Genomic DNA, 27,982 nt, shown 5'->3' with positions numbered 1-27,982 from the left:
CACACCTGATTCCACTAATCAGCTGCCTCATCGGCACCTTCGATTAGCTGAATGCGGTGTGTTAGCTTGAACAGGGCTGGAGCAAAAGCCTGCACCTGCAGTAGCTCTCCGGGAGAAGGATTGGCCACCCCCGGGCTAGATGATGGTAAAGACTGAGTCAATATTGTCAGCTGTCCATCTGCATTTTCCTATCTATCTGTAATGTAAGCTCCTCTAATATACATTTGGTCCAGACCTGTATGTGCTTTAGCCAACATAACATACTGTATACTGTGTGTGTATGGTGGCCATGACAACAGACTTCATGAGAGTTGGCTAGAGCACATGCAGATGTGGCACCAGGCTCTCCTCTAGCACAGGGGTCGACAACCCTGTTCCTGGAGTGTTGCAGGTACTGCAGGATTCTGTTCCAACTAGGCATTTCACCTGACCAACTGAGCTAACTGATCAGTTCAGTGATTGCCTAAAACCATTACACACCTGGCACTCCAGGACCAGGGTTGCCTACTAATGCCCTAGTATAAGGATATTTATCTAACTATATCTATCTATCTTCTCCCGACACTCTTGTTTAGTGGATATTAATGTTACTATGTAATGTACATGTTAGTTAGTTAGTGTACTGTGTATAAGTCAGTGGTGTAAAGTCCAACTGGCGTCACTGTAAACGTACCTGTACCTGCGTGTACCTGTTTGTCCTGTTTGGTGTTCGTCTGTTGGTGTGTCTACCAGACTAACTAACGTGCAGAAGTGACAGCGGAAATATTATGATGAAATGCTTCATCCTACAGAGATGGGGCCAGGAGTTCTTCCCAGACCACAAGACATGACCAGGAAAGACTCTGGGCGCTAGCGGTGATAGCTAGCTGTAGTTTTGTTCCTGGTCAGGTCATGTGGTCAGGAAACAAAACACCTGGACCTATACATGTACCTAGACCAACACTTCAAATACCAAGCATGAGTGCAATTCTGTAATGTTTAATGCATGTAAAGAATATGATTCTATAGATTGTAGAACTCTAAATGACTGAGATGAATTGTTCCATAGAGCTGACCTGTAATGCATGTCACAGAGTGTCTTAGCTATAAAGCTCTCAGTTCAACCATGCTGTGGCTATTCTCTGTGTGACATCAGGCGTCGTTTCAAATGGCATCCTTTTCCCTTTATAGTGCACTACTATCGGCCCTGGCACCCTATTACCTAGAGAGTGCACTACTTTTGACTAGAGCCCTGTGGGACCTGGTCAAAAGTAATGCACTATATAGACAATAGGCCAAATCCTTATAGAGTCTGGTCAAAAGTAGTGCACTTTATGGGGAATAGGGTGCCATTTGAGATAATGCCCATGTCTGCCTGCCAGACAGGCAGCTTCTAATTGCATCTCTTGCTTTTTCTTTTCATTGCATCTGTGGAAACCATCAGGCTATGGTAAGTCAAAGCCCTTTACAAAATAATAACGCTATACAAAATATATCTGGGTAAGTTGTTCTATTTCTCTCTGTCTTCACTTATTGTTATGGCCTTGATAATGAACAAGAAGCTCGCTAGAGGTACATTCTTTGTAGTAGACATCCTGAGATGTCTGAATCGGACAGAGAGCTGTGTTTCTGTGACAAACCTGTGTTCAAACACGATTTGAAATCATTTGTAAATTGTTGATCTGTGCTTGATTGAGCTTGCATGGCTTAATGGACCGATAGAATAGTCCCAAAATTCCTAACCCCATTCCCCGACCAGCTTGCACTCCAGAAAGACTAAAGAAAACAGTCAAAATATTTTAAAGTTTTCAAATAGCATTTGAACCCAGGTCTACTTCCGTGAGGGTCTGTGATGGCTGGGGCCGGGACGTGCAGACTATTATTTTGTTACTCCATCACTTATCCCCTTCCGTGAGGGTCTGTGATGGCTGGGGCCGGGACGTGCAGACTATTATTTTGTTACTCCATCTCTTATCTTCTCAGTTGGTCTGGCTGTTATGGCCGCGAACAAGACAAAGATTAGTTTGTGACACCGTAGTCTTTTTTGCCTCAGTCAGTGTCCCCAAAGGAGAGCCAGAGGCCAGAGAGAGCATAGATAGGGCTGGCTGTGCACAGGCTGATTAAACAAACTAGATTAACCAATCAACAAACAGAGAAGCCCCAGACCAGACAAACTGAGAGAGTGCTGGTTCTTTTCTATCTCTCTCTCTCTCTCTCTCTCTCTCGTTCTCTCACCCACCTGCTCTCTCTCTCTCTCTCTCTCTCTCTCTCTCTCTCTCTCTCTCTCTCTCTCTCTCTCTCTCTCTCGTTCTCTCACCCACCTGCTCTTTCTCTCTCTCTCTCTCTCTCTCTCTCTCTCTCTCTCTCTCTCTGTCTGTGTCTATCTCTGTCATTTTGTTTATCTTACAAAGTCATGAATCCATGTCAGATATGCACAGAAACAAAACTAAGTTAGTAGTTGAAGATGAGTTTGATCTCTTTGCTCCAGTAAGGTTTAACCGATTAGATATAGACAGGGCTAATCTCTCTGAGCTGACTCCAAATGGCACCCTATTTCCTATAGAGTGCACTACTTTTGAGCAGCTCCCATAGTGCTCAGGTCAAAATACTGCTTCTAAAGGACAGTGACAATCCTATTGCAGTGCTAGAAAACCACCTCGTTTGATTATTAATATTGTGTCATGGTTCTTAGTTGCATTAATTTAGTCTCTTCTTGTCTCTCTCTCTCTTCCTCTCCCTCTCTCTCTCTCTATCTTTCTCCCTCTCTGTCTACACCTCCTCTCTCTCTGTCTACTCCCCCCTCTCTCTCTCTCTATCTCTCTCTGTCTACTCCCCCCTCTCTCTCTCTTTCCCAGACTCTCGCTGCTCGAAAGGCAGGCATCTCGTTCGCCCTGGTGACTAGATCGACCCTGAACAACGAGGACCTGGTAGGTCGCCCCACTCACTGCCTGCATGTAAATCACTGGACAATCAGATCACCCAGGGGTAAAGAGGGGGAGGGACTAATGTGATGGCCATGCATAAAGGCAAAAGCACTGCCACGGTTTGAGGAAGTGAGTGTGTGTGTGTGTGTGTGTGGGGGGGGGGGTGTTAAGGGGGCACACAGAGTTGGGGGTTGGGGGGCTTTGACACATACAGACATGGACCCCTGCAGCCGTGTTAAAACTGTCAGTGTGTGTGTGTGTGTGTGTGTGTGTGTGTGTGTGTGTGTGTGTGTGTGTGTGTGTGTGTGTGTGTGTGTGTGTGTGTTCAGAGATGAATGTCACAAGAGCTGCATGGCATTGTACTGGAACTGTCCAGGAAGTGTCCAGCTAGAAGATAGATATGGTCAGACTAAATGACTAGATTAGGCTGTTTCATCACTGTAGAGAGTAGATTAGCTATATTAGCTTGTCAGTACAGTAGGAATGAACAGGTAGAGAGTAATGCTTCTGAGAGACAATCTGCTTAATGATGAACACTGCTGTGCTGTGCTGTACAAGAATCAGAAAGAGAGAGAGATCTTAATCGATGGAGGGAGAATTTGTTTTCCTTTCCGCTGACCTCCAGAGCTTTCTGCTTTAATTGATTGCAATCCTCATCTCCTTCCCTCCCTCCATTCCTCTCCTCCCACTAAATAAATAAAGATAGTTGGATGGGATGCTACATTTCCTAATATCACTAATGCCGTACCAGTAATGCTGTCTATCACAATACAGTCTATCACAGAAATGGCCATTCTTGTAGGTAACTATTACGTTAACGTATAACGTTTGTAGGTAACGTTATTACACTGTCAAAGTCATGTTCATTATATTGTTATTACAGTAATGTAGTTTACTGTATTACAGTCGTGTAGTTCAGTGGTTTTCAAACCTCTCCCCAGGGACCCTCAGATGTTTAGGAATTATGTTGTAGCCCTGAACTAGCTCACCTGATTAACCTATTCAAGGTCTTGATAATTAGTTGGCTAGTTGAATCAGGTGTGATAGTTTTAGAATTGTTCAAATAAATATAATGGCTGGGGGTCCCCGAGGAGAGTTTTGAAAACCCCTGTGTAAACCTCTTAAGGATCCGCCCCCTTTTTATTTATTATTCTTGATACCATTTGAAAAGAAACACTTTGAAGTTTGTGGAAATGTGAAATTAATGTAGGAGAATATAACATTACATCTGGCAAAAGTTAATACAAAGATAAAAATGTGTTTTTTGTACCATCATCTTTGAAATGCAAGAGAAAGGCCATAATGAATTATTCAAGCCTAGGCGCAGTTTAGACTTTGGCCACTAGATGGCCACTAGATATCAGTGTATGTGCAAAGTTTTATACTGATCCAATGAACTATTGCATATCTATTCAAAATGTTGTATCAAGACTGCCCAAATGTGCCTAATTGGTTTATTCATGCATTTTCATGTTCATAACTGTGCACTCTCCTCAAACAATAGCATGGTATTATTTCACTGTAATAGCTACTGTAAATTGGACAGTCCAGTTAGATTAACAAGAATTTAAGCTTTCTGCCCATGTCAGATATGTCTATGTCCTGGGATTTTTTTGTTTCTTACAACCTCATGCTAATCACATTAGCCTACGTTAGCTCAACTGTCTGAAGTCGGGTCACCGATCCTGTAAAGGTTAATCAGAGTATAGCTGCAGAATGTGTGATCTGTTGTCCCATGTGTAGCTGCATATTATGGGATCTGTAGTCCTTAGTGTAGCTGCAGATTGTGGGATCTGTAATCCAGAGTGTAGCTGTGGATGGGAAATGTAGTCCCAAATGCAGCTGCATATAATGGGATTTGTAGTCCTGAGTTTAGCTGCATATGGGAGTAGTAGTCCTTTTGTGGTTTTAAGTAGGGCGAGCAGATGTTGGTGTTTTATCTGCTAAATTGACAAAAGAACATTACACTGTAAACACCCATATGCTGCTGAGAGGAAGAGGATAGGGATGAGAGGAGAGAGGGAAGAGAGATTAGAGGAGATAGGGAGGAAAGGAGAGGAAGGAGGAGAGGAGAGAGGAAAGAGGGACGAGGGATTAGAGGAGATAGGGAGGAAAGGAGAGGAAAGAGGATAGGGATGAGAGGAGAGAGGAAAGAGGGAAGAGAGATTAGAGGAGATAGGGAGGAAAGGAGAGGAAGGAGGAGAGGAGAGAGGAAAGAGGGACGAGGGATTAGAGGAGATAGGGAGGAAAGGAGAGGAAAGAGGATAGGGATGAGAGGAGAGAGGAAAGAGGGAAGAGAGATTAGAGGAGATAGGGAGGAAAGGAGAGGAAGGAGGAGAGGAGAGAGGAAAGAGGGACGAGGGATTAGAGGAGATAGGGAGGAAAGGAGAGGAAAGAGGATAGGGATGAGAGGAGAGAGGAAAGAGGGAAGAGAGATTAGAGGAAATGAGAGGGTATAGACGAGAGCAGGAGGAGAGGAGTGGTAATGGAGAGAAGAGGAGAAGAGAAGAGAGGGGCATGGGAGAGGATTGAGAAACGGATGAGAGAGAAGGAGAAGAGGAAAGAAAAAAAGCAAGAGAGGAGAGGAGAGCGCAGTGACGGCGTCACAGTGAGCCAGTCGGGTGTCTTGGATGTCATTAATCCATCAGCAGGGAGATTGACAAGCTAGTCCACTCAGGACAGATGTTTTAGCCTACTACCCTCCTCCCTCTCTCTCCCGCTTGCCCTCCCTCTCTCTCCCTCTCTTTTATATCTATCTTTCTTCTCTCTCTCTCCGTCTCTTTTATTTAGCACCTTGCTCTCTTTTCTCTCTCTCTCTCTCTTTCTCTTCTCTCTCTCTCTCTCTTTCTCTTTCTCTTTTCTCTCTCTTTTATCTTTATCTGCTTTGCTTTTTGCAGCAGAAAGATCAGGCCGAGGATGACTGTCTGTGTGTCCATCTTCAGAACTGGACATCTCTACATAAAAAAAATGCAGCTCTGCAGCTGCCTCCTCACAACCTCCTCAGATTAAACACCAGTCATTTCTCTCAGGACCCAGTGTATGTGAGTGGGTGTGTGAGGATTGCTGGACGGCCTGTGGCTGTAAGACTTGTTGTCATTAAGGCCCTGTGGTGGCCTGCAGAGGCTGGCTGCAACAGCACCACCTTACATCAGCAGCGAGACCTGTGTGTGTGTGTGTGTGTGTGTGTGTGTGTGTGTGTGTGTGTGTGTGTGTGTGTGTGTGTGTGTGTGTGTGTGTGTGTGTGTGTGTGTGAGAGAGAGAGAGAGGGAGTACAGTAATTTATATTAGAGTGAGGGGAGGGAAGGGATGGAGGAGAGGAGGCTGGGAGAGGAAGAGAGAAAGAGGGAGAGAGGGAGGAGAAGTACTCAATAGCGAAATCATCGTCATGTCAGGGAGGGCAGTATGTCACCTCTCTACGTCTCTCTCACACTGTAAAAGGCAAATTTACTGCACCCGTTGATTCTTTCAGAACAGTGGCTGGCAACACTCGCTAGGGATTCAAGCCTCTGCTTTCATTCTCCAGCAGCACGGCTGATCACAGCGAAACACACACACACATCACACATGCATGCACGCACATCAATTCAAAGAGCTTTATTGGCATTGGAAACATGTTTACATTGCCCAAGCAAGTGGAATAGATAATTAACAAAGTGAAATAAACAATCAGAAATGAACAGTAAAGATTACACTCATAGTCGGCGTTCCATTTCAGGTCAGGGCTCAGTGCAGGCCAGTCAAGTTCTTCCACACCGATCTCGACAAACCATTTCTGTATTAACCTCGCTTTGTGCACAGGGGCATTGTCATGCTGAAACAGGAAAGGATCTTCCCCAAACTGTTACCATGAAGTTGGAAGCACAGAATATAATTCCATGCTGTAGCTTTAAAATTTCCCTTCACTGAAACTTAAGGGCCTAGCCCGAACCATGAAAAACAGCCCCAGACTATTATTCCTCCTTCACCAAACTTTATGGTCGGCACTATGCATTGGGGCAGGTAGCGTTCTCTTGGCATTCGCCAAACCATGATTAGTCTGTCGGACTTACAGATGGTGAAGCGTGATTCATCGCTCCAGAGAACGCATTTCCACAGCTTCAGAGTCCAATAGCAGCGAACTTCACACCACTCCAGTCGACGCTTGGCATTGCACATGGGGATCTTAGGCTTGTGTGCGGCTGCTCGGCCGTGGAAACCCATTTCATGAAGCTCCCAATGAACAGTTATTGTATTGACGTTGCTTCCAGAGGCAGTTTGGAACTTGGAAGTAAGTGTTGCAACCGAGGACAGACGATTTTTACGCGCTACGTGCTTCAGCACTCAGCAGTCCCGTTCTGTGAGCTTGTGTGCCCTACCACTTCGCGGCTGAGCCATTGTTGCTCCTAGACATTTCCACTTCACAATAACAGCACTTACAGTTGACCAGGGCAGCTCTAGCAGGGTAGAAATTTGGCGAAATGACTTGTTAGAAAGGTGACATCCTGACGGTGCCACGTTGAAGGTCACTGAGCTCTTCAGTAAGGCCATTCTACTGCCAATTTTTGTCTATGGAGATTGCATGACTGTGTGCTCGATTTTAAATACACCTGTCAGCCATGGGTGTGGCTGAAATTAATTGACTAAGCCATTAATTTGAAGGGGTGTCCACATACTTTTGTATATATAATGTAGTTGAGTTAAGAAAGGAAAAGAAATAGAGAGATACATTTAGTTTGTATTTACAATGGCATTTGTGTTTCACTAGTGGCAACAGGTCACACATCTAGCTGCTGTGGTGGCACATTGTGGTATTTCACCAAATAGATAGATATGTGAATTTATCAAAATGTGTTTTTTATTTCAAATTCTTTGTGGGTCTGTGTAATCTGAGGGAAATACAGTATGTGTCTCTGATATGTCCAAACATTGGCAGGAGGTTAGGAAGTGCAGCTCAGTTTCCACCTCATTTTGTGGGCAGTGGGCACATAGCCTGTCTTCTCTCGAGAGTCAGGTATACGCCGGCCTCTCTCAATAGCATGGCTATGCTCTGTACTTAGTCAAAGCTTTCCTTAATTGTGTGTCAGTCACAGTGGTTAGGTATTCTGTCACTGTGTACTCTCTGTTTAGAGCCTAATAGCATTCCAGTTTACTTAGTTTTTTCATTAATTACTTGACACATTGGAAAGAATTATCTTTTTATTTTCTCATGATTTGGTTGGGTCGAATTGTGTTGCTGTGCTGGGGCTCTGTGGGGTGTGTTTGTGTTTATGTTCAGAGCCCCAGGACCAGCTTGCTGAGGGGACTCTTCTCTAGGTTCATCTCTCTGTAGGTGATGGCCTTGTTATGGAAGGTTTGGACATGCTTATAATGGCTCTTTTCTGTATTTTATAATTAGCCGGTATCATCTTATTCTGCTCTGCATGCATTATTTTGTGTTTTACGATGTACACAGAGGATGTACTTGCAGAATTCTGCATTCAGTCTCAATTCGTTTTTTGTCCAAGTTTGTGCTATCTTGGTTGGTATTCGAGTCCCAGACCTCACAGTCTGAGAGGGTAATGGGTTCTAGAACTGATTAAAGTATTTTTTGCCAGATCCTAATTGGGATGTAAAACTGTATGTTCCTTTTGATGTCGTAGAAGACCCTTCTGGTCTTGTCTCTCAGATCGTTCACAGCTTTATGGAAGTCACCTGTGGTGCTGATGTTTTGGCCGAGGTAGGTAATAGATGTGTGCTGATCTCGTCCTACTGGTAGTCGTGTCCGTTTTATCACACTTGACACTCATAATCAGATCCACTTGTGATCGGAAAACCCAGAAATGAGCTTTAAATGCCGGTAAAGCCTATACTTTACTGAGCTATCACAGCTCAGAGTACATTGTTATGTTCCTTCACTCATTCACACACATTGTTCAAAGGTAAACGACCCCGATAGATGAAAATGCTCATTTACTTACTAGTGCATGGCTAGCTACTACTGCCTGCATTTGTTCCAGACACAGATTTAGATGAAGGTAGGCTAATTCACTTGCCCCATCTATTGTTTCACCTTCGAGAGGAGCAACACTTATGCATCAACATTTGTACAATACATTTTAAAAAATGTATTTTCTAATGACCTGTCGCTCAGTAAACATGCCTGAGGAAAATAAATAATTATAGCAAGCAAGCATGGGCTTGGATCACGACATAACGACAGACGTCGCCAGCATTGGAATAATTATAAAGACAGACAAAGTAGGCCAACTAAACAATGCACAGTAGTCAGATAAAAACAACCATATGGCCTCAGCAAAATCGACAGGAATGAACTAGATGGAACAACAATGACTAGCTATGAATTCTGATTCACACACGATGTATGGAGAAGGGAAGATGAGTGACTGTGAGTGAGTGAAACAGAGTCGCTTGTCGGTCTGGGGAAATGAGAGCAGAGGGAGAGCGGCTTGATCTAATCCAATTGTTTCAGCAGGCTCAACCGATACCCCGCCCGTTTCTTTAAATACAGAATAACTAGCCAATAGTTGTTTAGAGCACACATCACATTGTTTGAGTGCTGACAACTGAAAAGTATTTGTAAACTTGTAAACTATTGTAACTTTCCTGAACCAACACTTCCACTAGATCCCCCTCCTCCTTCTAGCTCTGACTTTGCTGATAACTACTTTATTGAGGAAAAGTGTACTTACTATGCCTGTGATATGTGGTTGTCCCACCTAGCTATCTTAAGATGAATACACGAACTGTAGGTCGCTCTGGATAAGCGCGTCTACTAAATTACAAAAATGTAAAACCAAATCTCGGTTAGAGTCCCCAAAAGGCTAGAGGTGGCGCTGTGTGTGTGGGTGGGTGTCTGTGTGGGTGGGTGGGTGTCTGTGTGTGTGGGTGTGTGGGGGTGGGTGTGGGTGTCTGTGTGTGTGGGTGGGTGTCTGTGTGTGTGTGTGGGTGTCTGTGTGTGTGGGTGGGTGTGTGGGGGTGGGTGTGGGTGTCTGTGTGTGTGGGTGTGTGTCTGTGTGTGTGGGTGTCTGTGTGTGTGTGTGTGTGTGTGTGTGTGTGTGTGTGTGTGTGTGTGTGTGTGTGTGTGTGTGTGTGTGTGTGTGTGCACGCTCGTGCATGCGTCCATGAGTGTGTGTGTGAGCCTGATTGATAGTCTGTGGACCACATGGTGGACTAGGGGCATTCATATGTCTGACCTCTCCACCTATCAGCAGAAAGACACTGGAATATACATTTAATATAGCCAATCAATAAACAAACCCAAATCAACTCACACTCATTCAAAACAGGGTGTTTGTGTGGCTGTAGTAGTAAGGCTGAGGCTATGGCCTGGAATGGCATGCAGTGCTTGGTTGATATACACAACCATGTGTTCCTGGTCTTAGCTGATACATTGTTCCTTTACTCTTTGATTTCTGGTAGAACATGGTTGAGTTGTGCAGTAATAAAACACACTGGTGTCATTGAGCCACTTAGCTAAAGGATGCTCTTTGAACACTAATAATGGGATGACACCCTTGCCCCTATATACTGTACACGACACAGAGAATATGGTTCATATGGTTAAAATGGACACATAGCCCTTTAGAAAGTTGCCTATGTCTGTAATGTAGAGGTTCAGCATAATGCACATTACTTAGAGTGCACATTATGGAGATTAGCATATCATTATGGACTGAAAAGTCAGCCTGGTCGCTCAAGAGACACTTAGAAATCTGAAGTCTGTCCATGTACCCAGGACATGGGGAGATGCCTTCAAAACCGGCCACTAGGGGCAACGGTGAGCACTATTACAATCAAGAAGGCTTTGGTTTTGCAAGGGCGTTGTAGACAGGGGTGGCGGATAGGTGTAAGCCAAGTGCTCTGGCTCCGAGGGTCGCTTGTCCAATCCCATTGATAGACACTCGTTTTAGTTGTTTTTGTTTGAACCCTATCCCAAATCATAACCCTTAACTTAACCATTAGGAATTAATACCTAAACTTAACCAGCCGCGAGACACCAGTGACAGCAGTGGTGCAACCCAGTGTGCTGCTTCTATTTAACTTATTTATTTAACCTTTATTTAACCAGGCAAGTCAGTTAGGAATATCAGGAGGAGCAACCCAGGCTGTCCAAAACACCTAGAAATTTGACGTTTGGACAAACGTCAGAATCTGAAGTAAAATTGGTCAAACTGTGAGATCTTGTTTGGAAAGTAGCCTTATTAGAAAGTAGCCTATAGCAGTGTAGGGTCAGCATAATACACACTACTTGTAGTGCACTATTTGGAGCATAGGATAACATTAAAAAGCAGCCTAAAGCTGTGTGTGGTCAGCATAATGTACACTATAAGGGGAATTTAGTGCTGTGGTGTCAGACGGTTGCTAGGAGTGGTGGTAGGAGTCAGGCGCAGAGAGCAGAGGTACAGAACTTCGTGTTTATTTAGAACAAAGGCCAACACGATAAACGCCAACACAAACGGCGTGGGTAAATTTCCAAGTGCCCAAAACAGGAGCACAGCCTGCAATTAAATAACACGTAAATAAACGCCAGCACATCCAACGATAAATTACAACCTGACGCTAAAATAATCCCGCACAACACTGGGCGGGCTAACCAGGCTTAAATAACCAAAATCAATAAACCAAATGAGGGACAGGTGCAAACAATAAGACATACCAAACGAAAAGGAAAAAAGGATCAGGTGACGACGACCGCCGAGCGCCGCCCGAGCAGGCAGGGGAGCCACCTTCGATGGGATTCGTGACAGTACCCCCCTCCTGACGCGCGGCTCCCGCAGCGCGCCGCCACCGACCTCGAGGGCGACCCGGAGGACGAGGTGCAGGGCGATCCCCATGAAGGCGGTGGAACTCCCTCAGTAGTGGGGGGTCCAAAATGTCCCTCCTGGGTACCCAGCACCTCTCCTCCGCGCCGTACCCCTCCCAGTCGACGAGGTACTGTAGGCCCCCCCCCGAAGTCTGGAGTCCAGAATGGCGCGTATCCTATACGCCGGGGACCCCCCAATGTCCAGCGGGGGGGAGGAACCTCCGGCACCTCACCTTCCTGCATGGGACCAGCCACCACCGGCCTGAGGAGAGACACATGAAACGAGGGGTTAATACGGTAGTAAGATGGAAGTTGTAATCGGTAACATACCTCGTTTATCCTCCTCAGGACTTTAAACGGCCCTACACACTGCGGGCCCAGCTTCCGGCAGGGCAAGCGGAGGGGCAGGTTTCTAGCCGAGAGCCAGACTCGATCCCCTGGTGCAAACACAGGGGTCTCACTGCGGTGCTGGTCAGCGCTCTTCTTTTGCCGTCCACTCGCCTTTGTGAGTGCGTCCTTGACGGCTCTCCATGTGTCCTTCGAGCGCTGCACCCAATCCTCCACCGCAGGAGCCTCGGTCTGGCTCTGGTGCCATGGAGCCAGGACCGGCTGGTAGCCCAACACGCACTGGAACGGTGACATGTTGGTAGATGAGTGCCGTAGAGAATTTTGGGCTATTTCTGCCCATGGCACGTATCTCGCCCATTCTCTGGGCCGGTCCTGGCAATACGTCCTTAGAAACCTACCCACCTCTTGGTTCACCCTCTCCACCTGCCCATTACTCTCGGGGTGGAAACCCGAGGTCAGGCTGACCGAGACCCCCAAACGTTCCATGAACGCCCTCCAAACTCTGGACGTGAACTGGGGACCCCGATCAGAAACGATGTCCTCGGGCACCCCGTAGTGCCGGAAGACATGGGTAAACAGTGCCTCCGCAGTCTGCAGAGCCGTAGGGAGACCGGGCAACGGGATGAGACGACAGGACTTCGAGAACCGATCCACAACGACCAGGATAGTGGTGTTCCCCTGAGATACGGGAAGGTCAGTGAGGAAGTCCACTGACAAGTGCTGTGGAACGGGGAGGGGGTGTAATTTCCCTCTAGGCAGGTGTCGAGGAGCCTTGCTCTGAGCGCACACCGAGCAGGAGGAAACATAGAACCGCACGTCCTTACCCAAGGTGGGCCACCAGTACTTCCCCCTCAGGTTCCGCACTGTCCTCTCAATCCCAGGGTGACCCGAAGAGGGGAGATTATGGGCCCATCGAATCAATCGATCACGGAGACCAAGCGGTACGTACTGAACACCTGCCGGACACTGCGATGGTGCAGGTTCCGACCGTAACGCCCGCTCTATCTCCGCGTCCAGCTCCCATACCACCGGAGCTACCAAACACGACGCCGGAAGAATGGGAGCCGGATCGATGGCCCTCTCCTCGGTGTCATATAGGCGGGACAGTGCGTCGGCCTTCGTGTTCTGTGAACCTGGCCGATAAGAGATCGTGAACCGGAAACGGGTAAAGAACATGGCCCACCTGGCCTGACGCGGATTCAGTCTCCTAGCTGCCCGGATGTACTCGAGATTACGGTGGTCAGTCCAGATGAGGAAAGGGTGCCTAGCCCCCTCAAGCCAATGTCTCCACACCTTCAGAGCCTTGACCACAGCTAACAACTCCCTGTCCCCCACGTCATAGTTCTGCTCCGCCGGCCCCAGCTTCCTAGAAAAGAAAGCGCACGGGCGGAGTTTGGGTGGCGTGCCCGAGCGCTGTGATAGCACGGCCCCCACCCCATTCTCGGACGCGTCCACCTCCACTATGAATGCCAAAGAGGGATCCGGATGAGCCAGCACTGGAGCAACGGTAAACAGCTCCTTCAGGCGACTGAACGCTCTGTTCGCCTCTGTTGACCAGCGCAAGCGCGCCGGACCCCCCTTCAGCAGTGAGGTAATGGGAGCCGCAACTTGACCAAAGCCCCGGATAAACCTCCGGTAGTAATTGGCAAACCCTAAAAACCGCTGCACCTCCTTTACCGTGGTCGGAGTCGGCCAATTACGCACGGCTTTAACGCGGTCATCCTCCATTACCACCCCCGAGGTGGAAATGCGATACCCCAGGAAGGAAACGGCTCGTTTGAAAAACTCACATTTCTCAGCCTTGACGTACAGGTCATTCTCCAGCAGTCGTCCAAGCACCTTGCGCACCAGGGAGACATGCGCGGCGCGGGTGGCGGAATAAATCAGGATGTCGTCAATATACACCACCACCCCCTGCCCGTGCAGGTCCCTGAGAATCTCGTCAACAAAGGATTGAAAGACGGCTGGAGCATTCTTTAACCCGTACGGCATGACGAGGTACTCATAGTGGCCCGATGTGGTACTGAATGCGGTTTTCCACTCGTCTCCTCCCCGGATACGCACCAGATTGTAAGCGCTCCTGAGGTCCAGTTTCGTGAAAAACCGCGCGCCGTGAAATGATTCCACCGCCGTAGCGATGAGAGGTAGTGGGTAACTGAACCCTACTGTGATGGAATTTAGACCTCTATAATCAATGCACGGGCGCAAACCTCCATCCTTTTTCTTCACGAAAAAGAAACTCGAGGAGACGGGTGACATGGAGGGCCGTATATACCCCTGTCTCAGAGATTCCGTGACATATGTCTCCATAGCCAACGTCTCCTCTTGTGACAATGGGTACACATGACTCCTGGGAAGTGCAGCGTTTACCTGGAGATTTATCACGCAATCCCCTCGTCGATGAGGTGGTAATCGGGTCGCCCTCTTTTTACAGAAGGCGATAGCCAAATCGGCATATTCTGAGGGAATGCGCACTGTGGAAACCTGGTCTGGACTCTCCACCGTCGTCGCACCGATGGAAACTCCCTTACACCTGCCTGAGCACTCCTCTGACCACCCTCTGAGAACCCCCTGTCTCCACGAAATATTGGGATTGTGATTGGCCAGCCAGGGAATCCCCAGCACCACTGGAAACGCAGGAGAATCAATGAGGAAGAGACTAATCCGTTCCCCATGATCCCCCTGCGTTACCATGTCCAGTGGCACCGTGGCCTCCCTGACCAGTCCTGACCCTAATGGTCGGCTATCTAAGGAGTGCACGGGGAAAGGTTGGTCCAACGATACCAGGGGAATCCCTAGCCTTAATGCGAGCCCACGATCCATAAAGTTTCCAGCTGCGCCTGAATCGACTAGCGCCTTATGCTGGAAAGAGGGAGAAAACAAGGGGAAAGTTACTAAAACGAACATGTGACCAACAGGGGGCTCTGGGTGAGGTTGGTGCTTACTCACCTGAGATGGACGAGGAGTGCTCCGCCTGCCATCCCGATTCCCAGAGGAGCTCCCCCAGCACCGGTCGGTAGTGTGTCCTCTCCGACCACACTGGGGACAAGGGGAGCCTCCTCCTCCGGTTCCCCTGGACGCGGCCCCCCCTAGCTCCATAGGAATGGGAGCTGGAGGACCTGGAGGTGGAACCAACAGGGCCCCGTCTGGACGCCCGCGCGCAGCCAGCAGATTGTCAAGACGAATGGACATGTCGATCAGTTCATCAAGTGACAGGGTAGTGTCCCGACAGGCTAGCTCACGGCGGACGTCCTCCCGGAGGCTACACCTATAGTGGTCCATCAGGGCCCTGTCGTTCCACCCCGCTCCAGCAGCCAAGGTCCGGAACTCCAGAGCAAAGTCCTGTGCGCTCCTCGTCTCCTGACGCAGGTGGAACAGCCGTTCACCCGCCGCCCGGCCTTCAGCTGGGTGGTCGAACACGGCCCGGAAACGGCGGGTGAACTCGGGGTAATGATCCCTTGCCGAGTCTGGGCCATACCACACTGCGTTGGCCCACTCCAGGGCACGTCCCGTTAAGCAGGAGACGAGGACGCTTACGCTCTCCTCTCCCGAGGGAGTTGGATGAACGGTAGCCAGGTACAAATCCAACTGTAGCAGGAACCCCTGGCACCCAGCCGCCGCTCCATCGTACTCCCTGGGGAGAGCCAGGCGTAGGGCTCCGGGTCCGGACGTCGGTGGAGGGGTAGATGGTGGAGGGGGATTTGGGGCTGGGGATGCGGTAGGGAGGCCACTCCTCTCCCATCGGTCCATCCTTTCCATCATCTGCTCCATCGCTGAGCCGATTCGGTGGAGGATGGTGGTATGGTGAAGGACCCGTTCCTCCATCGATGGGAGAGGAGGGGAGGCTGCTCCTGCTGACTCCATAGGTGGTGCGGGATTCTGTCAGACGGTTGCTAGGAGTGGTGGTAGGAGTCAGGCGCAGAGAGCAGAGGTACAGAACTTCGTGTTTATTTAGAACAAAGGCCAACACGATAAACGCCAACACAAACGGCGTGGGTAAATTGCCAAGTGCCCAAAACAGGAGCACAGCCTGCAATTAAATAACACGTAAATAAACGCCAGCACATCCAACGATAAATTACAACCTGACGCTAAAATAATCCCGCACAACACTGGGCGGGCTAACCAGGCTTAAATAACCAAAATCAATAAACCAAATGAGGGACAGGTGCAAACAATAAGACATACCAAACGAAAAGGAAAAAAGGATCAGCGGCGGCTAGTAGGTCGGTGACGACGACCGCCGAGCGCCGCCCGAGCAGGCAGGGGAGCCACCTTCGATGGGATTCGTGACATGTGGACGCAGCCATTATTATCGTATTAGAAGGTAGGCTATAGCGATGGGGTTTAAAGCAACACAGTGCTATAGCTCAATTAGGTTTTAATGAGACTGGACTGACCCTGGGGACATTTGACCTTTATAGTGACCTCTGGCCTTAGACCTCCCTTTACCTCTAGGGGTGTGTGTGTGTGTTTGTGTGTCTGTTTTATAATCTGACATCTGACCTCTCAATCCCACCTACTTTCTTTCTTCCCTCTCTTTTCTTCTCTATTTTTATCCTTCTCTCTCTCTTCTCCTCTCTTTCTCCATCCTCTGCCCTCTTCTCCTCTCCCCCTCTTTCTCTCTCCTCTGCCCTCTTCTCCTCTCCTCTCCCCCCTCTCTCCCTCCTCGGCCCTCTTCTCCTCTCCTCTCCTCTCCCCCCTCTCTCTCCCTCCTCTGCCCTCTTCTCCTCTCCCCCTCTTTCTCCCTCCTCTGCCCTCTTCTCCTCTCCCCTCTCTCTCCTTCCTCCCCCCTCTCTCCCTCCTCGGCCCTCTTCTCCTCTCCTCTCCCCCGTCTCTCTCCCTCCTCTGCCCTCTTCTCCTCTCCTCTCCCCTCTCTCTCCCTCCTCCCCCCTCTCTCCCTCCTCGGCCCTCTTCTCCTCTCCGCTCCCCTCCACCCTCTCTCCTCCTCTCCAGAAACTGCACGTGTTTAGGAAGACGTTGCAGGCGTTGATCTATCCCATCTCGTCTACGACGCCTCATAACTTTGAGGTGTGGACAGCCACCGCCCCAACCTACTGCCACGAGTGTGAGGGCCTGCTATGGGGCATCGCCAGGCAGGGTATGCGCTGCTCTGAGTGTGGTGTCAAATGCCACGAGAAGTGTCAGGATCTACTCAACGCTGACTGTCTACAGAGTAAGGAAATACACACACACAGGCTCACACCCAGAAACACAGGTTTGCACTCCCACTCGCTCGCACACACACACACGCACACACACACGCACACGCACACGCGCACGCACACACGCACAGGCTCACACACAGACTCACACACATACACAGAATATGCATTCATATGTGGTTACGGATTCAAAGCAACAATGGGAGAGTTCTATCTTCCTTTAGTTGCAACTGATTCCCATATTATTTACAATGGGAGCTATGTGAGCACTGTCCACTGTTCTGTGGTGCTGAACTTCAGAATCCAGATTCTGTTGCTGTCCACTTCAGTGGTGCTGAATCGCAGATGCCTGCTTTTACAGCTTGTTTGTTTGTTTACTGCAGCACCATTGGACATTTTACTCCATATAGCATACACAAGCTGGTGTGTGTGTGTGTGTGTGTGTGTGTGTGTGTGTGTGTGTGTGTGTGTGTGTGTGTGTGTGTGTGTGTGTGTGTGTGTGTGTGTGTGTGTGTGTGTGTGTGTGTGTGTGTCGTATCCAGCTGTTGTCTCCAGCCTTACAGGGAGGGTGTCTCCTCTGGCTCTCAGTATGACATTACTCTCTGCCTCCCAGCCTGCTTTCAAACGTGTTTGTGCTTGCACTAAAACACCCCCACACCCTTTCCATCTTGCTACTGTAATGTTTATTTAAACTGATTCCCTCTGTTCTACAGTAGCAGGTCATGTTTTGGGTAGTATCTAGAGGTTTATCCTAGTGTGTTTTGATTGGATGACAGTAGACGTGTGACACGTTAGCCCCAGGACCGTCACTCTCTGTAACTGGATTAGCTCCACTCTGAATGATAGAACTCTCTGTGTGCGTCCCAAATGGCACTCTGTTCCCTACATACTGCACTATTTTTAGTACTGCCCTATGTAGGGAAAACAGTGTAATTTGGGACGCATACATAGTGTTTTATTCAAATGATGATTCATGTTTAATTTGATTTCAATCGCAGTTCATGACCTCGCCAAAGATGACAGGCGAGATAACTCGATTAGAGGAGGAGAGAGAAGGGGTGAAAAAGAGCGAGAGGGAGGGGAGAGAGGGGAGAGGGAGGGTCCAATAAAAGCATGAGGAGAAAGCAGAAGTGTATGTTTGAGAGATAGGCGTTAGCCATTATCCTTCTAACCCCCACCCCCTACTCACACACACAAACACACAGAATAAAGGTGGGTACAAAGGAAGCTTCTAACTGTATTCTAATCAAAGACAGTATTTGTAACATTCTCCGCCTACAACAACTGCTTCCCATTGTGTTCTAGGGACAAGAAATCCGAAAGAGAAAGGTAGAGAAAGAGAGATAGAGTCCACAAAGAGCATGGGAGAAAGTTATCTGTGTGTTTGATAGATGGGCCAGAGGAAATCTAAGGGCGGTGGACAAGAGTTCTAAGCACAATGCTGCATCCTAATTTGTAATGGAGTGTGTGTGTGTGTGTGTGTGTGTGTGTGTGTGTGTGTGTGTGTGTGTGTGTGTGTGTGTGTGTGTGTGTGTGTGTGTGTGTGTGTGTGTGTGTGTCGTATCCAGCTGTTGTCTCCAGCCTTACAGGGAGGGTGTCTCCTCTGGCTCTCAGTATGACATTACTCTCTGCCTCCCAGCCTGCTTTGAAGTGTAGCTAGCTCTCAAACGTGTTTGTATTTTCGTGTGTGTGGTGTTCTAGGGGCGGTGGAGAAGAGTTCTAAGCACGGCGCTGAGGACAAGACCCTGAACATCATCATGGCCATGAAGGAGAGGATGAAGATCAGGGAGAAGAACCGGCCTGAGGTGTTTGAGGTCATCCAGGAGATGTTTGGGATCTCTAAAGAGGACTTCACTGGACACCTGAAGACCGCCAAGCAAGCAGTGCTGGAGGGAACCTCCAAGTGGTCCGCCAAGATCAACATCACAGGTTAGTAGTACCAACACTAAGAACTAAGCCCTCGCCCCTAGCCAAGCAGACTATACTGGAGGGAACCTCCTAGTGGTCCACCAAGGTCAACATCACAGGTTAGAAGTACCAACACTAAGAACTAAGCCCTCGCCCCTAGCCAAGCAGACTATACTGGAGGGAACCACCTAGTGGTCCACCAAGGTCAACATCACAGGTTAGTAGTACCAACACTAAGAACTAAGCCCTCGCCCCTAACCAAGCAGACTATACTGGAGGGAACCTCCTAGTGGTCCGACAAGATCAACATCACAGGTTAGTAGTACCAACACTAAGAACTAAGCCCTCGCCCCTAGCCAAGCAGACCATACTGGAGGGAACCTCCTAGTGGTCCACCAAGATCAACATCACAGGTTAGTAGTACCAACACTAAGAACTAAGCCCTCGCCCCTAGCCAAGCAGACTATACTGGTGGAAACCTCCTAGTGGTCCACCAAGGTCAACATCACAGGTTAATAGTACCAACACTAAGAACTAAGCCCTCGCCCCTAGCCAAGCAGACTATACTGGAGGGAACCTCCTAGTGGTCCACCAAGATCAACATCACAGGTTAGTAGTACCAACACTAAGAACTAAGCCCTCGCCCCTAGCCAAGCAGACTATACTGGAGGGAACCTCCTAGTGGTCCACCAAGGTCAACATCACAGGTTAGTAGTACCAACACTAAGAACTAAGCCCTCGCCCCTAGCCAAGCAGACTATACTAGAGGGAACCTCCTAGTGGTCCACCAAGATCAACATCACAGGTTAGTAGTACCAACACTAAGAACTAAGCCCTCGCCCCTAGCCAAGCAGACTATACTGGAGGGAACCTCCTAGTGGTCCACCAAGATCAACATCACAGGTTAGTAGTACCAACACTAAGAACTAAGCCCTCGGCCCTAGCCAAGCAGACTATACTGGAGGGAACCTCCTAGTGGTCCACCAAGATCAACATCACAGGTTAGCACAATCACTGAGGCCTGGTACTGGGAAGGTTTGCTGGATTATAATATATGTCTTCAGATCGTTTTGAGCAAGGCACATAGCTGGAAGGGCGATACACCACCGCCCGATGGGTGATGTGTGTGTGTGCGTGTATTACCTTGCAGGGGTGCGACTAGAGCATACAGTTCCTCTGGGCTAAATTACACCAGGTTGGGCTGAGCTGAGCTATATTATTGTCCAGCTAGCATTCCTGCCGCTCCTTGTGTGTGTGTCTATCAATCCCCAAGAGACTGAGACAGAGAGAAAAACTGCCTCCCGCTCCCATCTATCTTTATGGCCTTATCCAACGTCCTGTTTTAGAACCGACGTATTGACTCTTTATTTATGTATTATTCATTTGATAAACACAGACACACATTGATTGTGTAGCACTTTGGCGGTAGATAGATAGGCAGCCGTGAGATGTGAATGTTCTGCATCAGCTAACTGCTACAGCCCAGCCCTGGATCAGTGGATTTGTATAGACTGCTATAGGAAGGAGAATACAGTATACTTAATAAACTCCCTCTCTCATCACTCCTTTTTTCCATCTTTCCACCTTTACCCCTCTCACTCTCTATATCTCGCCCCCTCTCTCTCTCTGTCTCTCTCCTTTTCTCCCTTTTTCTCTCCATCCCTCAGCTCTGTAGTTGTGGTACATTATACTACATTATAGAGAGCCAACATAGACATCAGCCGTTCTATGCCTTTTCTATTCTTTCCACTCCTCCCTCTCCCTTTCCACATCACCCTCTCTCTCTCCGCTACCCCTCTCTCTTTCCCCCTTTTCTCCCTTTTCACTCTCTCCGCCATTTCTTCCCTATCTCTGTCTATCCCCTGTATCCCCTCGCTTTCTCCCTCTCATCCCCTCTCCCCCCTCTCTCTCATTGTATTGTATTTCCTTGCTGCCGGGGGCAACACGAGGCTGTAGCTTCTTATTTGTGGTGTCTTTGAGAGCCCGGCCCACCAGTCTCTGTCAGCGAGAGAAGAGGGGCTGGCTGGGGGAGTTATGTACCATGAATAATACAGAGTGTCACTCATACATATTTAATACACAGTGTCCTTTTACCTTTTATGGGCCTGGGAAATACTACTTCCTGTCTGAGATGGATGGTTAAGGGTGTGTGGAGCAGGGTGTGTGGGGGGAGCGGTTAATGGGGTTTAGGTTGTGTGTCTGTGTTGGTGAGGGTCGGTGTGTGTGTGTGCTTCATCTATAGCCTGGGAAGACAAATAGTCTCTGCAAGAGTAGCTAACCTAAGTATATTTTGTCTTTCAGCAAGTTGTTGTTGTTGGTATAGTCTGGCTAGGGCATTTAAAAAAAAAATGATTTGTATTCTATTTAACCTTTATTTAACTAGGCAAGTCAGTTAAGAACAAATTCTTATTTACAATGACGGCCTACCAAAAGGCAAAAGGCCTCCTGCAGGGATGGGATTAAATATAAATATAGGACAAATGTCAAGTTGAAGATGCAACATATCACACGAATTGCAAAAGTCTTAAAGCTATAATATGAAACTTTTTGGGCGACCTGACCAAATTCACATAAAAATGTGAGTTATAGATCTGTCATTCTTATTGAAAGCAAATTTAAGACGCGGTAGATCTGTTCTATGTGCAGAGTTTCTATGCTTCCTGTTCTTAAGTTTAGTGTTTGCATCTTTTACTATCGGTTTTGGACACCAGCTTCAAACAGCTGAAAAATTATATTTTGGGTTGTTGAATACATGTTTAACAGAGATTTAGATGGTACAATGATTCTCTAAAATATACACTGAGTGTACAAAACGTTAGGAAACACCTTCCAAATATTGAGTTGCACCGCCTTTTGCCTTCAGAACAGCCTCAATTCATAGGGGTATGGACGCTACAAGGTGTTGAAAGTGTTCCACAGGGATGCTGGCCCATGTTGACTCCAAAGCTTTCCACAGTTGTGTCAAGTTGGCTGGATGTCCTTTGGGTGGTGAACCGTTCTTGATACACACGGGAAACTGTTGAGTGTGAAAAACCCAGCAGCATTGCAGTTCTTCACACACTCAAACCAGTGCGCCGGGCACTTACTACCATACCCCGTTCAAAGTTACTTAAATATTCACCCTCTGAATGGAACACATACACAATCCATGTCTCAATTGGCTCAAGGCTTACAACTCCTGATTTAACATTCATCTACACTGATTGAAGTGGATTTAACAAGTGAATCGGCTAGAATCGGCTCCCTATTTCGCAACAAAGCCTCCTTCACTCACCCCGCCAAACAATAAGGGATCATAGCTTTCACCTGGATTCACCAGCTAGACATGCTTTCCTCCTGGTTACCCCAACCCCAGCCTACAGCTCCGCACCCCCCACAGCTACTTGCCCAAGCCACCCCAGCTTCTCCTTCACCCGAATCCAGATAGCAGATTTATTTTTTTACCTTTATTTAACTAGTCAAGTTAGTTAAGAACAAATTCTTATTTTCAATGACAGCCTAGGAACAGTGGGTTAACTGCCTTGTTCAGGGGTAGAACAACAGATTTGTACCTTGTCAGCTCAGGGATTTGAACTTGCAACCTTTCAGTTACTTGTCCAACACTCCAACCACTAGGCTACCCTGCCGCCCCAGATGTTCTGAAAGAGCTGCAAAACCTGGACCCGTACAAATCAGCTGGGCTAGACAATCTGGACCCTCTCTTTCTAAAATTATCCACCGCCATTGTTGCAATCCCTATTACCAGTCTGTTCAACCTCTCTTTCATATTGTCCGAGATCCCTAAAGATTGGAAAGCTGCCGCGGTCATCCCCCTCTTCAAAGGGGGTGACACTCTAGACCCAAACTGTTATAGACCTATATCCATCCTGCCCTGCCTTTCTAAAGTCTTCAAAAGCCAAGTTAATAAACAGATCACTGACCATTTCGAATCCCACCGTACCTTCTCCGCTGTGCAATCCGGTTTCCGAGCTGGTCATGGGTGCACCTCAGCCAAGCTCAAGGTACTAAACGATATCATAACCGCCATCGATAAAAAGACAGTACTGTGCAGCCGTCTTCATCGACCTGGCCAAGGCTTTCGACTCTGTCAATCACCGTATTCTTATCGACAGACTCAACAGCCTTGGTTTCTCAAATGACTGCCCCGCCTGGTTCACCAACTACTTCGCAGACAGAGTTCAGCGTGTCAAATCGGAGGACCTGTTGTCTGGACCTCTGGCAGTCTCTATGGGGGTACCACATGGTTCAATTCTTGGGCCGACTCTTTTCTCTGTATATATCAACGATGTCACTCTTGCTGCGGGTGATTCCCTGATCCACCTCTACGCAGACGACACCATCTGGCCCTTCTTTGGACACTGTGTTAACTAACCTCCAAACGAGCTTCAATGCCATACAACTCTCCTTCCGTGGCCTCCAACTGCTCTTAAACACTAGTAAAACCAAATGCATGCTTTTCAACTGTTCGCTGCCCGCAACCACCCGCCCGACTAGCATCACTACCCTGGACGGTTCTGACCTAGAATATGTGGACAACTACAAATACCTAGGTGTCTGGCTAGACTGTAAACTCTCCTTCCAGACTCATACTATCGGCTTCCTATTTCGCAACAAAGCCTCCTTCACTCACACCGCCAAACTTACCCTAGTAAAACTGACTGTCCTACCGATCCTCGACTTCGGCGATGTCATCTACAAAATAGCTTCCAATACTCTACTCAGCAAATTGGATTTGGTCTATCACAGTGCCATCCGTTTTGTTACTAAAGCGCCTTATACCACCCACCACTGTGACCTGTATGCTCTAGTCGGCTGGCCCTCGCTACATATTCGTCGCCAGACCCACTGGCTCCAGGTCATCTATAAGTCTATGCTAGGTAAAGCTCTGCCTTATCTCAGCTCACTGGTCACGATAACAACACCCACCCATAGCACGCGCTTCAGCAGGTATATCTCACTGGTCGTCCCCAAAGCCAACACCTCCTTTGGTCGCCTTTCCTTCCAGTTCTCTGCTGCCATTGACTGGAACAAATTGCAAAAATCGCTGAAGCTGGAGACTTACATTTTCCTCACTAACTTTAAACATCAGCTATCTGAGCAGCTAACCGATCGCTGCAGCTGTAGTTAGTCCATCTGTAAATAGCCCACCCAATCTTCTTACCTCATCCCCCATATTGTTTTTATTTACTTTGCTGCTCTTTTGCACACCAGTATCACTACTTACACACCATCATCTGCTCATCGTCATCTGCTCATCTATCACTCCAGTGTTAATCTGCTAAATTGTAATTACTTTGCTACTATGGCCTATTTATTGCCTTACCTCCTCATGCCATTTGCACACACTGTATATAGACTTTCTTTTTTTTCTATTGTGTTATTGACTGTCCACTTGTTTATTCCATGTGTAACTCTGTGTTGTTGTTTCTGTCACACTGCTTTGCTTTATCTTGGCCAGGTCGCAGTTGTAAATGAGAACTTGTTCTCAACTAGCTTACCTGGTTAAATAAAGGTGAAATAAAAAAAATAAAAAATTCAGTCTATGCCTTGGAAAGAGAAGGTGTTACTAATGTATTACTGTATTCCATAATTGCTTGTTTTGTAACAATTGCTTGTTTTATCACATAAACTTAGCCAATCTATTAGAATTTTAGCAACCAGGAAATGGAGGAGTGATTTCTGCATATTCCACCTTTAACACATCACACGAAATGGATGACGTAATACAGAATTGGATGACGTAGTACACAATTGGATGATGTAATACATAAAAAGCGGAGACCTGTTTTGGCTCGTGAACACCACTTTCAAAACTGCTGAAATTATACAGATGTTCAGGAGTGCATATTTAACTGCTGTATCTTTAATAAGACATCTCAGTCTTATTCCCCCATAAAAAAAACAGAAGTGCACTTGTTTTTTCCTACTAGCACTGACTCTGCTGATAACTTCTTTATTGAGGAACAATGTATTTACAAAGACTGTGATATGTGGTTGTCTCAATAAGCTATCTTAAGATTAACGTAAGTCGCTCTGGATAAGAGCGTCTGCTAAATAATAAAAAAATATATTGAAATGTGTGTGTGTGTGTGTGTGTGTGTGTGTGTGTGTGTGTGTGTGTGTGTGTGTGTGTGTGCTCGTGTGTGTGTGTGTGTGTGTGTGTGTGTGTGTGTGTGTGTGTGTGCGCTCGTGCATGGTCATGTGTGATGGTGGTGGACTGGTCTCTCTTAGGTATCTGTCTGTTGGCGAGGCAGATATTCACTGCTTCCCCAACAAGCAGATTGGCTATACTGGAGACAAGTTTACATGGCTATGATACCTATACATAAGACATAGGACCAGGCTCATATTAGTGCATGGCAAGTAATACAGCATTAAACCTGCAGGCTTTACGTGTTTGTGGTGGCTAATTTCTGCATTACCAAATGAGGAGAGTTACAAACTTTACACACCAGTCAGAGTTATACTTAAACTTTATCTTTAATGATAAGAGCTTTGTATTAGCAATGACTTTCAATGATGCGCTATCTCTAATGAACCATTGAAAAGTGACAACACGAAAGTACAAAGATCTTTTATAGCCAAGATACACCCCTCTCAACGTACAGGGATACTCCTCTCTCTCAAGTAAAAGTCTTTCTTTGTGAACTGTTTCTAAGATCTGTGGTTCGTCCCATAGCCAGATAGCATTCACTATAAATTATCGTTCAGTTTGGTCCCTAAGACGAGGTTCTAATCCCGTTCCTGGTACTTCATAGCACAAAAACATAATCTCATCCAATGGCATAAATCAATTGTCAACTCTAGATACTCCCATCTCAAGTAACCCCCTCTTGACTCCACTCCTGGACAAGCTCACTGAGGGGAGTGAGCCTCTAGGTCATACACTATCCTAGGATAAGTGCAACATGAGAGAGGACATACAATGGTTCCAGACACTGCCATACACCTTCCTCCAATGCCAAAGGAGGGAATTACTTGCGCAAAGACATTGTGGAGACAAGTAATTGGTTCCACATTAATCACACTATCCCTTCACATGGTTTAACAGATACATTCACATATGAAGACAATGTTCCATCCTGTCCTCTTCCCTTTCTGATTTTCTGCATAGCACCAGGGATATGTGAAAGACAAGCTTGACCTCTCCCCTCTCTGGGCCCCAAGTGACTGAGCCCCAGCTGAGGGAAGAAGTGCAACTGCCAACACCAGAGTCCAAAGGGATACATTCTGATTCATCCGCCACATGTTACATATATTTTAATATGTATATTATACTGTATATTAGTGCTGGACTGGAACAAAAGCCTCTTAAGTCTTACTGTTGTTATTTCTGTCTCCCCCCGCTTCCCCCACCTCCCCCTACTTCCCCTGTCTCCCCTTGTCTTTTCCTGTCTTCCATTGCTTTCCCCTGTCTCCCCTTGTCTTCCCTGTCTTCCTCTGCCTTCCCTGTCTCCCCTGTCTCCCCTGTCGCCCCTGTCTACCCCTGTCTTCCCATGTCTCCCACGTCATCCCCGTCTTCCTCTGTCTTCCCTGTCTCCCCTGTCTTCCTCTGTCTTCCCTGTCTCCCCTGTCTCCCCCTGTCTTCCCATGTCTCCCACGTCATCCCCTGTCTTCCTCTGTCTTCCCTGTCTCCCCTGTCTCCCCCTGTCTTCCCATGTCTCCCACGTCATCCCCTGTCTTCCTCTGTCTTCCCTGTCTCCCCTGTCTCCCCCTGTCTTCCCATGTCTCCCACGTCATCCCCTGTCTTCCTCTGTCTCCCCTGTCTCCCCCTGTCTTCCCATGTCTCCCCTGTCTCTCCCATCATCCCGTCTTCCTCTGTCTTCCCCTACCTTCCTCTCTCTTCCTCTGCCTCCCCCTGTCTTCTCTTGTCTTCCCCTGCCTCCCTCTATTCCCCTGTCTCTCCCTGCATCCCCCTTTCTCCTCTCCAGTGATGTGTGCCCAGGGTCTGCAGGCCAAGGATAAGACAGGTTCCAGTGACCCCTATGTGACTGTCCAGGTAGGGAAGACCAAACGGCGTACCAAGACCATCTTTGGTAACCTCAACCCTGTCTGGGACGAGAAGTTCTTCTTGTGAGTATGAACATACAGTATATCACTGCTACAACATTACTACAACCTAAGCCAGTGTACTACAGACTGTATTATAGACGTGGTCCTTTGTGGCTTAGTCGGTAGAGCATGGCACTTGCAACCCCAGGTGTCGTTGGTATGATTCCCACTGGGGCCACCCATACATAAAATATATGCACACATGACCATAAGTCCTGTCCAGGTGGTGTACATGAAGACTGCCTCAGACTACAGAAACAGGAGGTATGCTCCTACCCTATGGGCCATTCTGGCTCAGACAAGGCTACCTTCTTAAGCTGTAATACAAACACTTTACTCCAGCAGACATTGTTATCACAGACATGTAGAACCTACAACACCAACAAATGAGGGGAGAGGAGATGGAAAATAATTCAAATGCATTTCACTGAAAAATGTGTTGGAAGTATTCAGACCCCTTGACTTTTTCCACCTTTTGTTACGTTACAGCCTTATTCTAAAATGTATTAAATAAATGTTTTTCCTCATCAATCTACACACAATACCCCATAATGACAAAGGAAAAACAGGTTTTTAGAAATGTTTGCACATTTATTAAAAATAAAAAACAGAAATACCTTATTTACATAAGTATTCAGACCCTTTGTTATGATACCCAAAATTGAACTCAGGTGCATCCTGTTTCCATTGATCAGTGAGATGTTTCTACAACTTGATTGGAGTCCACTTGTGATAAATTCAATTGATTGGACATGATTTGGAAAGGCACACACCTGTCTATATAAGGTCCCACAGTTCACAGTGTATGTCAGACACAGATCTGG

General features: G+C 47.4%; 1 protein-coding gene across 5 annotated transcripts in view; it reads left to right on the top strand.

Moving 5' to 3' along the window:
* The window catches only part of LOC115166986 (protein unc-13 homolog C-like), a 223,886-nt gene that overhangs the window by 24,513 nt on the left and 171,391 nt on the right, over positions 1 to 27,982 (top strand). For 4 of the 5 annotated variants that reach the window (XR_003870418.1, XM_029720977.1, XM_029720975.1 and 1 more), the window contains exons 5-9: positions 1,424 to 1,429; positions 2,835 to 2,906; positions 16,990 to 17,209; positions 18,900 to 19,127; positions 27,038 to 27,179. Coding sequence is in view for 4 of the 5 variants with exons in the window: in XM_029720977.1 (XP_029576837.1) it covers positions 1,424 to 1,429; positions 2,835 to 2,906; positions 16,990 to 17,209; positions 18,900 to 19,127; positions 27,038 to 27,179 (668 nt within the window). In the remaining variant the exon portion in view is untranslated. The remainder of the gene's footprint in view (positions 1 to 1,423; positions 1,430 to 2,834; positions 2,907 to 16,989; positions 17,210 to 18,899; positions 19,128 to 27,037; positions 27,180 to 27,982) is intronic. The other variant, XM_029720976.1, reaches the window with a different exon arrangement.

This window comes from Salmo trutta, chromosome 29 (assembly GCF_901001165.1).
Source record: "Salmo trutta chromosome 29, fSalTru1.1, whole genome shotgun sequence".
NCBI lineage: Eukaryota > Metazoa > Chordata > Actinopteri > Salmoniformes > Salmonidae > Salmo > Salmo trutta.
Note: the sequence above shows the minus strand (reverse complement) of the source record. Positions and strands in the feature narration are given on the sequence as shown.